The sequence below is a fragment of the Myotis myotis genome, unplaced genomic scaffold, assembly GCF_014108235.1.
Source record: "Myotis myotis isolate mMyoMyo1 unplaced genomic scaffold, mMyoMyo1.p scaffold_m19_p_3, whole genome shotgun sequence".
Classification (NCBI taxonomy): domain Eukaryota; kingdom Metazoa; phylum Chordata; class Mammalia; order Chiroptera; family Vespertilionidae; genus Myotis; species Myotis myotis.
In genome coordinates this window covers 57,938,940-57,951,656 of record NW_023416335.1, presented here as the reverse complement: position 1 = coordinate 57,951,656, position 12,717 = coordinate 57,938,940, and the positions used below count along the sequence as shown (strand labels likewise).

Here is a 12,717-nt window from a genome sequence, read left to right as displayed (position 1 = left end):
CAACCTTCTGGTTCATGGGTTGACACTCAACCACTGAACCACCGGCTGGGCTAAAATCCATTTTTAATTGGAGTTTAATTTATTGAAGTGACACTGGTTCACAAAACTATACAGGTTTCAAGTGTACAACTCAATAAAACATTCATCTGCACACGGCATCATCTGCCCATTGCCCAAAGCAAAGTTTCTTTCCATCCCCATTTATCCCCCCTTTGCCCACCTCCACCTGTCCCGACCCTCCTTTCCCTCTGGCTATCACCACATTGCTGTCTATATCTATGTGATATATATATATATTTTTTTTCTTACTCCCTTCACCTTCTTTCATCCAGCCCCCCATCCCCACCCCCTCTGACAGCTGTCCGTTTCATGTATCCATGCCTCTATTTCTATTTTGTTCATCAGTTTATTTTGTTCATTAGAATTAAAATTCATTTCTTTTTCTTGCACTTTGAATGAATCTTTTATCAATGCATGACTTATAACTCATGCTTTGGTCTTTTGGATAATATGGGTTCACTGAGTTATGCAAATGTTGACATTGACACATTTTATTAAATATTACCAAAATATCACACATGTTAATATCACCACTACTCTCATCAGAAGTCTTTAGTATTGACAAGTACAGAGCGATAAATTTGTTTTCCCAAAATTCTCAATACTATCAATTGTTTTCCATAAAGTGGTAAGATCATTTTGTCCATTTTCAAGAAAATGTCTGCCACACACCCAATACTGATTAAACATCTTTTGCTGTGAATCATGCTTTCAGATAAAAATGGTGTTCCATCCAAAAGTGACTAGTTCAGCTCACCACTTGTACTTTTCTGCCGCTGCCCTAACAACTTGCCAAAACCTTACTTTAATGTCTCACAGTTCTGTAAGTCCAGAGTCCATCCAGTACAAGTCTCACGAGACTGAAGTCATGGTGCTGGAAGACCGCACTCTTTCTCGGAGTCTCGGGAGAGAACACATTTCCTTACAGTTGTATAACCAAGGGCCACTTTCTTTCTGGCTCTCACCTGAGGGCTCTTCCCAGCTTCTCCAGGCATCCGCACTCGGCTTGTGGCCCCTTCCGCCATCTACAAAGCCAGCAAAGGCAGGTCTAGGTCATCTCATATCATGTTTCTCTGACCTCCTCTTCTAGCTTCCTCTTTCCCTTTTTAGGGACTCATGTGATTACATTGGGATCACCTGGATATTCAGGATAAACTTCCCATCTGAAGATCCTTAACCTTAACCACATCCGCAAAGTCCCTTTTGCCATGTCAGGTGAAATACTCACAGGGATTAGGGCAAGAACATATGTTGGGTCCATTAATCTGCCTACCACAGAACTCATACAATTGCACAGATAAGTTTCCTCTAAACAACCCCTGTATTTGGATAGGCACTTCTTATTTTGTCACACATACTAAAAAGATGTGTTCTCAAGGGTCAAAATTTAATAAATTAATTTATACTGATTCATCAAGGACACTCTTAAGTGAAGTGTCTTTAAAAAAACAAAACAAAAAAAAACCCTGTGAGTTCAGTGATCACTAACAGAGTTGGTGCCAATACATGCTAAGGCAACAGCATTTTATCTACCATTGCTTTTGTACCAGTAGTGAATACGTCAACATAGTGAAAAGGACAGAGAACGTCTTAACATTATGATGAAAATAGTTTTGCTGACCCACTTAAAGCACCTCAGGAAGCCCAGGGTTCATGGTAATCGAGTATCCCACCATGCCCACAGCAAAAACATATTATAACATTGACTTGAGTTACCTCCACTACATTCAATGATCTGCTAAACCTACAGACATATAGGTTATAAACGTAACACCTTTCAAATTTGTTTAAACAGGCTGCAATCCCAGCTCTCCTCTTTACTGCCTGTGTGGCCATACACAAAAGGATCACAAACTTCTCTAAAACTTTAGTCTTGTTTGCATATAAAATGGTTTACTGAAACCAGTTCCAATAATTGTTGCAAGGAGTAAATGAGAGAGTATATTTGCTCGGCACATAATAAGTGCTCGTTGTTGCTCAACATCTATTCTGGGTTCAAGTATTTTGGCTTTTTAAAAAATTGATAGATTGCAATATTCTAGGTTCCTCTCATCCTTAAAACAGGACCTCAATATGTGACTTGAGTCCTATTTTTATGACAACTAGGACCACATGATGTCTCACCAGGAGAACTCACTCCACAGATTGGACCTGCCTCTGTCAGTTACCCTGCAGTCAAAATAAATCATTAACAACTTTGAAAGGAGATTTGGAAAAAAAGACAAAAGCATTAATCATACTGTGAAAATTAAGTCACAACTACATATTTTCTATGTAATTTTATTTATTTCAAAAACTATCACAGTCTTTTTCTTTTCTTTTTTTCTCTTTCAGAAAAAAAACTATCTGTAAAAACAGAGTCGTTTTAGAAAAGCTTAGTTTTAGTTCACTATTATGGTTTCAGAGTTGGTTTATGTTTTATTTTTAATACTGTAGATTATGAGATACAGTTAAACTGACTAAATAAATAATATAGAATTAATGACTTAACTAATTTGTACTAGTTAAGTAATGTCATAATTTCAAGAAACAAATAATTCTGATCAGCAGTTCAGGCATAGCAATTATTGAAATTTATAAATCCAATTAGAAATCCGGTCAATTTTGTTCCAGACTAATTGGCTACTGCATACCAATTCTAGGCATCAAAACAATTGTGTCTGTCAGAAGCAGACAAAGACCCCCAAAAAAATGTGAGCAGAAAGATACGAAAGTTAACAAGTTAAAACACAGAAGACTGTGGAAAATTATCGGCAAATCAGAAGTCTAGGGTGCCAGACGTCACAGAAAGAATTAGTCCAGAAGACTTAAGTCTTTAAGGCAAAATTTAAAATGAAAAGTCAAGAGAGGTTAAATGGAAAGTCAAGTCTCAAGGGTCAAAAGCTCCAGTATCCAGGAGATTGGATAGTCTGTCTTCGGAGTGACCAGGATATGGAACCACTGAGACAGGGCTTTTCCCCACTACCCAGCACCAGGGCTTATGCTCAAGAGTGTTTCATTTCTGACACGAGGGGACTCTTCTACTGCCACCTTCAGCAATCTTCATTCACCTGGGGGACTAGTACTTACAACAGCCCCAGGCTTAAAACATAATCAATGAAAGTGAACTGGAATCCAACTCTAACATCCTGCCTTTCTAACAGCAATTCCTCAGGGCTTAAGGTAAAAGCTTAAAAACGCTGCACGTCAACTTCAAAGAGATTTAGCTAGCAATGCCCATCCTCTCCCCCAGCTGCAATTAAAATCCCTGCGAGAGTTCGTTACCTGTGCTCACAGTCTCTAAGTGCTCCTCCCCCTTTCCTTCGCAAACCACATCAGTCAGGCAATTGCTCCCATTTCCCCATCAAATCAGAGGTTGGACTACCACAGAGCTAACTCCAATGGTTAATTCTCAGTCCTCTTTCGGGACTCATCAAGAGCATTTGACAGATAAAATCACTTCCTCTCCTCGGGAACATTTTCTCCACTTGGCCTCCAGACACACACTGTCCTAGTTTTTCTCCACTTCGCTGGCTCTCCTTTTTCAGTCTCTTTTGCTTATTCCCTCTCATCTCCCAGAACTCTAACCCTTGGAGACACCCTGGGCTCAATGATTGGGCCTCTTCTCTTTTCTGTCTATACTCACTCCACTTAGTAATGTCATCCAGGCTCACATTACAGTCCTCTACACTATCTGATTCCTACTACCTCTCTGAGCTCATCTCCTACCACTCTACCCGACTCAGGCTTCTCCGGCCAAGTGGCCTCCTTATGCTCCTTCCACAGACCAGTATGCGTCCTGCTCAGGTCCATGAAACTCCTGTCCCTCTCCCTCACCTCCTTTTAGATCATGACTCAACTGTCATCTTCTCAGTGAGAACTTCAATGGCCATATTTCCAAAACTACCTCTCTCTCTCTCTCTCTCTCTCTCTCTCTCTCCCCCCTTCCTCCCACCTTCACCTTTTCTGCATAATTTTTCTCCTTAGCAATTATCACTCTTTAACAAACTATATATTTTACTTCTTTATCTTTCAACATGTCTTCCAACTCTAAAATATAAGCCCTATGAAATTAAATATTTAATAAGTATTTGTTGAACAAAATATTTATTGAATAAGCAAGACTGTGTTTCAAAATGTACCTATAATGAGCCTAAAAATCACTATATTTAAAAATCCCAACAGTCTATTGCAAATATTATCATAAATATCACCATATTCTCCTTCATACTTTATTTCTACTTCATTACCAAAATTCATTCTCTATCACATCTCTCATGTCTACATTTCCTATAGTTTCAGTTATTCTCCAGTACTCTTAATCCAAAGACAAAGAGCAGGTCCCCACAGCAGACAATCCGCTTTTAATTTATTGCACTTGTGAGATCACATGAGTTCTTTCATGTGCCTCTATTTCACTTCAGTATTTCACTGTCACTATATCGATCATCTCATACTTTCCTCTAAGTATTGCAGGCGTCCCTTCTCTTTTCTAGAGTAAATCCTTCGCCTTTACTGAGCCCCTAATCCATTTCTCCTCCTGGGAGATGGGACTCCAATTTTTTCAATATATCCTTTTCTTTAAGACCTCCACTTATTTCTTCACCATGGGCTTCATCTTTTTTTGTCATCTTAAATATATATTTAAATTTAAAAATACACACACACACCACCACCACCACCACCACCACATGTACAGCCTTTGCTTACCCTCACTACTCCACCACACAGGTTTTCTTTTCCTGCCCTTAGCTGCCCAACTCTCTGAAAACGAAATGGATCATCTTTCCTTATACACGCTGAAACCCTTGCCTTCTTACTTTGGATCCTCATTCTACTAAACTGGTCTCTGGAATGTTACACTTAATGACCTTTTTACTAATTAATTAATATTTTCTTGGTTTTTAAAATGTATATAATAAAATTATATAGGGCTTACTGTGTGCCAGGCCCTGCTCTAAACATTTTACAAGTATGAATCAATAGATATCCTTTGCTGTACTAGATTCACCACACAATACACTACCCAATACTGCCCACTGGCTTGCTAGGCATAGGCCAAATCTACCAAATGTAGACTTCCCAATATTATATAAATTATTTCAACTAATTTTAAGTTGACTCTTAAAATTACCTTATGAGGAACATAGGACAAGTATAAATTATCTTAGAGAAGTAAACACAAGTTTACTGTCAACCCAGACCCATTTATTTTCAGCTCAAATTCATATTACCATATTACTTTCTTGTTTATTAAGCCAGACCTGGCAGAACCAGGGATTAGATTCCATGAATTTTAGATATTGCTAGGCCCTTGTGAATTATAAAAAAGAAATGACATTATTAAACACAAGAAGTCATCAAAAGCACTGCCACTCATGAAAAAACAGTGGTGATTCGTCTGTGTGTATTAAATCAGTTTGCCAGATGTTTCAGCTGTGATAACTTTTTTAAAATAAGGAAAAGAAGAAAAAAATAAGTGCTCAGAAAAAAACCACCAACCTGCCAAATACTTGCTAGAATACACACCTTATTATTAAATAACAAAAATAACTATATTTCATATTGCAAATACAACAGAAGCCAGATTTGCCAGGCAATCTTTTAAAAAATTAAAAAATATGCAGTTTATTGCTTTGTTGGGTTCAAGTTTTATTTCTCAGTATAAATCAAGCCAAATATGCTCTTCCCAATGAATCTGAACACTGGGAACAACGCTGCTGTGCTTTCAATACCCTAACATAGTGTTTGAGTTAAAACAACAATAGGAACAGGGCTGCAACTAGCTAATTTCATTCAACAAACATTATTGAGCATCTCATATGTGCAAAACCTTGCTAGACCTGTGAGAGTAGACAAGGGGGGGAAAGCACTGCCTTCAAAATGATTGCATTCAGTAGAGAAGTTGCCAAATATACCAACAACCATTTACAGAGTGCAGGTGCTAAATGCAAAAATTTGCATCTAGAAGTGTAAATTAAAAAATGAGTCGCCCTAAATGGTTTGGCTCAATGGATAGAGTGTCGGCTTGCGGACTGAAGGGTCCCAGGTTTGATTATGGGCAAGGGCACATGCGGGCTCGGTCCCCAGTTGGGGGCGGGCAGGAGGCAGCCGATTAATGATTCTCTCTCATCATTGATGTTTCTCTCTCTCTCTCCCTCTCCCTTCCTCTCTGAAATCAATTTAAAAAATACTTTAAAAATGAGTTTATCATATTTTAATATATTTTCTGAAAAGAATATTGTTGTTCGCTTAAGTATTAAAGTAGTCTTTCTTTAAGAACAAGAGTAGAGCCTGGCTGGCATGGCTCAGTAGTTGAGCATCAACTTATGAACCAGGAGGTCACGGTTTGATTCCTAGTCAGGGCACATTCCCAGGTTTTGGGTTTGATCCCAAGCGTGGGGTGTGCAGGAGGCAGTAAATCAATGATTCTCTCTCATCTTGATGTTTCTACCTCTCTCTCCCTCTCCCTTCCTCTCTGAAATCAATAAAAATATATTAAAAAAAAAAACCCAAGAGTAGAACTTCTCTGAAATCCAAATAGATTGCAGGATGGCCAGTGCATGTACTGGTCTGTACCTATTGGGCAGTGTGATAAGGTTAGGCCTGAGAAGAACACAAGTACCACTGCTTCTCCCAGTGACTCTCCACCTTAGGCACAGGATGATGTGTACAAAGCTGACTTTACAATAGAAGACCTCTTCCACGCTTTTTAAAAGTGAGTAGTAAAGTTCACAAGTAATAATATGAAATGCATTCCTCAAACATAATAAAACCAGAGGCCCAGTGCATGAAATTCGTGGGGGGGGCGGGGGGGTGTCCCTCAGCCCCCGGCCTGCGCCCTCTCCAATCTGGGACCCCTTAGGGTATGTCTGACTGCCAATCCCACAGGGATCAGGCCTAAACCAGCAGTCAGACATCCCTATCACAATCCAGAACAGCTGGCTCCTAACCGCTCACCTGCCTGCCTGCCTGATTGTCCCTAACCACTTCTGCCTGCCAGCCTGATTGTCCCCTAACCGCTCCCCTGTCAGCCTGATTGACGCCTAACTGCTCCCCTGCCAGTCTGATGGCCCCCAACTGCCCTCCCCTGCCAGGGCCTGCCTCTTCTGCCGGGACCCACCTCCTCTGCACGAGGTGGCAGAGACACCGGGACCAGCCTCCTCCACACCTTGCGGAGCCATAGGACCCCCAGGCATCACTGCGTGGAGTGGCCCCCGGGTCCCACCTGTGCTGTGTGCGTGGCCATCTTGTGGCAGCCGTCTTGTGGTGGCCATCTTGTGACGCCACCTAGGCTTTTATTAGTATAGATACCTATATACTATCAAAGGCTATTTATATAATGCCTCGTGTTGCTAGAAATAGCAAACCCATAAGCAGCTTATGAAGTTCACAATCCACTGGGGGGAGGGAGGGGCGGATATGACACCTTGCTCTGTATCATGGCTCCAGAACCAGTTAGTTTTTTGGTCCTCCCATTTTAATTGGCTGGCTTGTTTAAGTGTCCTCAGTTATATACAGGATCAGATGGTTGTTGCAAACCATGGGCTCTGGACTTGCCAACACAGCACCTCGTTTGTCTCATGACCTGCTATTAATGTAGTTCCTGCTTCCAGGCAATGTTTTCCACAGTGTTATTTCACATGCTTATAATTTATGTAAAGGGTCAATGTTTAATCCAGTTTCCTTCATTAAAAATCACAAGCTTCAAATCTCACACCTCCAGAGGTAAAGTCAGCACAGACTCACAGGCTGTTCCATTCATTATACTAAAACAATAAAGCACATTTTTCTTCCAGGCATGAATGCTGCTAATGGGGTTTATATCTCAACCTTTTATTTTCTCAACAGCTGTCTCAAAGGAGGGGGGAGTGTAACAGAATTGACCTAAAAGTACTACTGCTCAGGGGTCTAAAACATTTTTAGACCTTGTTGACTGTTTTTAAAAGATAAAGCTTAAATTCGCCTGCAGGGAAAAACCTTCCTGAAATAAGAGTTTTAAACAGTACCACCTTATCTCACCAGGTTAAAAAGCAAAGAGATTCTTAAATAAGGACTAAGGCAGGGGTGGGCAAACTTTTTGACTCCAGGGCCACAATGGGTTCTTAAACTGGACCGGAGGGCCGGAACAAAAGCATGGATGGAGTGTTTGTGTGAACTAATATAAATTCAAAGTAAACATCATTACATAAAAGGATATGGTCTTTTTTTTTTTTTTTGAGTAGTTTGCCCACGGCTGGACTAAGGGATACTCCAAACATTTTTTACAGTCGTAGGTAAAAGTTTATCTATTTGTTTCACAATAATGATTTCCATTTAGGTTAAATTTTACAAGTTTGTTATTTAATGTAATAAATTACCAATAAATAAGCCCAACAACTAATGTCTGATTGCAATGCCTAAAATTCAAAAATATGAACACCAAAAAGAAAAAATAAACCAGGATGAAGTGAACAAACATAAGATTATATATAGATTTGTGGGGGGAGGGAGGAGACAAGTTAAAAAACACATTTATTTATAGCATAATTAAGAGTACTTAGGGATTTTGTTTCCAACAATGTTGAAATAAATTTTGATCAGAATAGACACACTTTCCAATGGGAAAGATTCAGAAGATTTCCCATACAAGCATTTTGGAAAAGTTATTTAAAGATATTTTTGAGCAAAACAAAACAGTAAAACAAAAACAGAAGTCATGGGATCTAGGAAACAGTGAATCCAAACTTGAGGGCTGTGCCACAGACAATAGAGCGAGCCACCAGTCCCACCTGAAACCAGGCATCAGGGGCTCTAGCTGGGGAGGATCTAGGAAACACAGGGTTTCTTAGATCAGTTAGCACACCAGTGATGCCAGAATATCTTAAGGATACAATTAAAGGAAAGAAGGCAAGAAAAAACTGGTAGAGACTCCAGGGGGGGAAAAAACCCTGTGAAACAAAAGATGCATAATTATAGCACACTGACTCTGTAGTGAATGTTTACATAGCCACAGTAGCATAAAACCTATTACTAATGAACAAATTTAGAATCAACCTACAAAGCATGGAATTAAATATGGACACATCATGATGTCACCTCAATTTTAACAACATAAAGAAAGTAAAAACACCAGAAACTGAAAAAGTGGAAGTGGAAGAACAGATAAAAGCAAAGGTGGTAGAATTGACAGAGAAATGTTAAGAGATGCTATCTACAGCTGGTAGACAAGGGAGATAACAGGGAGAAGACCTGAAAATGGTAATAGAACAACATTGCAAAGACAGGTAAGTCAGTCTCTGTCTTTGACAAAATGGGTTTTTCTTTTTCTTTTTTTTGTTTTGTTTTGGACTTCATCTTTTAAATGTATCCACAAGTAAAACATGACCTTTTCCAGAAAACTTAATCCAAGTGAATAGTTACCTAAACTTGAATCACCTAGGAGTTATCCCGGTGTAGTGATTCTGAGACACCTTCAAATTCTTTGTAGTTCTCCCATTGAGAGGTGAGGGCTATCTGCCACCCCTTGAGTCAGGGTTTGCCCTTGTTACAAATAGAATGCAACTGAAGTCACATTCGGGGATTTCCGAGCTCGGGCACTAAGAAGGCCTGGCTTCCTCTGCTTTTGCCTTCTAAAAAAAAAAGCCAGCATGTCTGTAAGCAGTCAGCCTGCCATGAGACCACCATGGCGAGAGGAAGCCCAAACCAGCCCTGTAAAGGAACTTTATAAAGAAAAAAGATGCCTAGCCAGGCTCCAGATGTTTCAACCATCCAGCTGAGGTCCAGACATGAGAGTGAAGAAGCCACAGTGGGCATTCCAGTCCTAGCAGCTGTCTTAGAGTAGAGATAAGCTGTTCTCACCAGAAGAACCCAAATTGCAGGGTAGTAAGTAAATAAATGCTGTTGTCATTTGAAGCCACTAAGTTTGGGGGTGGTTTGTAACACAATAAACAAAAGAAAAATCAATGTATAGAAATGGGGTCACAGTTCAATTCTTAATCAGAGTACACGCCTAGGTTGCAGGCTCGATCCCCAAGGGGGGTGGGGGGGGGGGGGGGGGGGTTGGGACAGAAGGCAGCCTATCTGATTCTCTCCCATCATTGATGTTTCCAACTCTGTCCCTCTCTCCCTTCCCTTCTGAAATCAATAAAGATATATTTTTAAAAAGCCATCCTGAATATTCCAGCTCTATCAGATAGCATATGAAGTACAGAATAGTCTTCACCAAACCCTGTCCAATTTGTAAAATAGTGAACATTTGAATAGTAGCTATTGGTTGAAGCCATTAATTGGTAAGGTGATTTGTTATGCACCCTAGAATATCAAAACATAATTTCTCACTCTCCTTTTACCCCCATCTAGCACCGATATACAAATAATCCTTAAATTCTATTTCCACCTCCCTAATATTGCTCAACAAGTCTACTCTTCTCTTTACTCACACTGTTTAAGTTCAGCCTCATAATTTTTTGAATAGACTATTCCAGTAGCTTCCTAATAATATCCCTTTACCCATTCACCACCATCTTAGATATAACCCATATTCTCAATCACAGTAGGTCCTCAAATTTTCATTCAACACCACTTCATTGTAACACTGATGAGATGCCAAGGGAACTTAACTATTGTTTATATCAATTAGCCTATAGTAAAATTGGTTTCATTATACATCGTTTTGCTTAAAGTCACAGAACCTATAAATAACGTTCAGTGTGGACTTAGAGTACAAAGCTTCTAAATCAAATCTAGGGTCATGCCCAGGCTTAAAATCATCCCTAGCTCGCCATCACACACGGGAGAATCCCTCAGTAAGGCATACAATGCCTCTCAACGTTTGACTTCAGACCTCTTCACTCCGCATCCTGTCATTTTCCATGGGCAATGAGCACTTCAGAGAAAGAGTAAGTCTAGTACAAAAAAAAAATCCAGGCCTAGGTTCTGGAATCTAGATGCATATATCTTGCCACTAATTAACCATGTGAGCTTGGTCAAGCCAGTTAAAACAGGCTTCAGCTTCCTTTACTTATAACACTAGTGTTAGACAAAACCTAGACAATCTCTTGATCTCTTTAATTTGCTGTAATTCTCAAAATGGTTTTTAAAAGTTAGTCAGAAAGGAAATCAGGTTTCAAAAGGAAGTGATACATACCGTCCTTTTTCTCCCTGGCCCAGCCCTACCCGCATTCCTAATGAGATCTTGTCTCCAGGATCAGCTCCCTTATCTGTTCTTTTTTTTTTTTTCAATTACAGTTTATGTTCAATATTATATTAGTTTCAGGTATACAGCATAGAGGTTAGACAATCATATACTTTATAAAGTGTTCCCCCTGATATACATAGTTATCAGGTATTATAGTTATTATAATATTAGACCATATTCCCTATGCTGAACGTTACATCCCCATGACTATTTTGTAACTGCCAATTTGTACTTCTTAATCCCTTCACCTTTTTCACCCAGTGCCTCAACCACCCTCCCTTCTGGCAACCATCAGATTGTTCTCTGCATCTAAGACTCTTTTGCTGTTTTTGTTGATTACCCACCTTCTTCCTCTCAAGTCACATTACATTCACAGCCATGAGCTTCCTTCTCATGATGGCTCTGGTGATGTTAAGGTGAGCTGAGTGGAAAGGACACCTGCTGCAATTTGCAGGCACTATTTATGAATCAGGTATTTCACAGGCAGCACAACCTCTGTATGTATTTTCAGTCAGTACATAATCATAAATGATCTTGGCATTAGGCAGCTTGTTTGATAGCTTCACCTTCAGGGCACAATCAATTCTTTTGTATCAAGAGCTATGTATAAAACTTAAAAAGCAATGCTCTGGTGATGAGAAAGTCTCTTCACAGCAATAATTAACAGAATCTACAGATGTATATGCATTTTCTCACCCACAGAATGCAGCAGATTTATTTTCATATAATAAAAGTGCTTCTGGTTTCAATTTTTACATTTTTTTTTAGCTAATGAAAAACAAAGGCAAGAAGTTCAAACTAGTTTTAGATTGAGTCTGTCAAACTAGAACTCACAGGAAAAACAACACTGTAAATTCCATGAAGGCAGATACTTTTCAGTCCTGGGACTAGAATATTTGTTAAATTAGTGAATGAGTTTATGAAAAGTGAACGTTAAGCAGTGAGGCTTACTCAAATTAGGAAAACATGTGGACTTTTACTCAACTGAACACTTCAAATAAAATTCTGCTTTTCACCCTGGCTGGTGTGGCTCAGTTGGTTAGGTGTCATCCCATGCATCAAAGGTTGCTGGTTCAATTCCTGGTCAAGGCACATGCCTGGGTTTCGAGCTTGATCCCTAGTAGGGGGCGTGCAGGAGGTAACTGAATGATGTTTTGCTCTCACATTGATATTTTTCTCTTTCCCTCTCCCTTTCTCTCTCTCTCTAAAAATCAATAAAAGTATTTTTTTAAAAAATTCTGCTTTGCATTTCCTTAAACATGCAGATCTTGAGCTGTTCTTCCTCCATATATTACAAAGCTATTTAAACGAAACTGGGTGTACTCTGTAGACTGGGTAAGAGATGACCAAGGTGTCCCAAAGTCAAGGATATACCTGGCATGTATAGAACATTCTTACTTGTAGACTAGAGGGGAGGGGGATATTAATTTTATTAATAAGCAAATTAAGACATATTAAAATAACAAGATGTATTATAGAAGAGACTAAAATAGGAATTT

General features: G+C 39.4%; 1 protein-coding gene across 5 annotated transcripts in view; it reads right to left on the bottom strand.

The window, feature by feature from the left end:
• The window catches only part of TBC1D4 (TBC1 domain family member 4), a 196,706-nt gene that overhangs the window by 105,094 nt on the left and 78,895 nt on the right, over positions 1 to 12,717 (bottom strand). Inside the window, exon 1 of one of the 5 annotated variants that reach the window (XM_036301321.1) lies at positions 1,026 to 1,100. The exons of the other annotated variants lie outside the window; for them this stretch is intronic. Coding sequence (XP_036157214.1) covers positions 1,026 to 1,085 — 60 coding nt within the window. The 5' untranslated portion in view covers positions 1,086 to 1,100. Of the gene's footprint in view, positions 1 to 1,025; positions 1,101 to 12,717 lie in introns of those variants that run through there. 5 annotated transcript variants of the gene reach the window in all.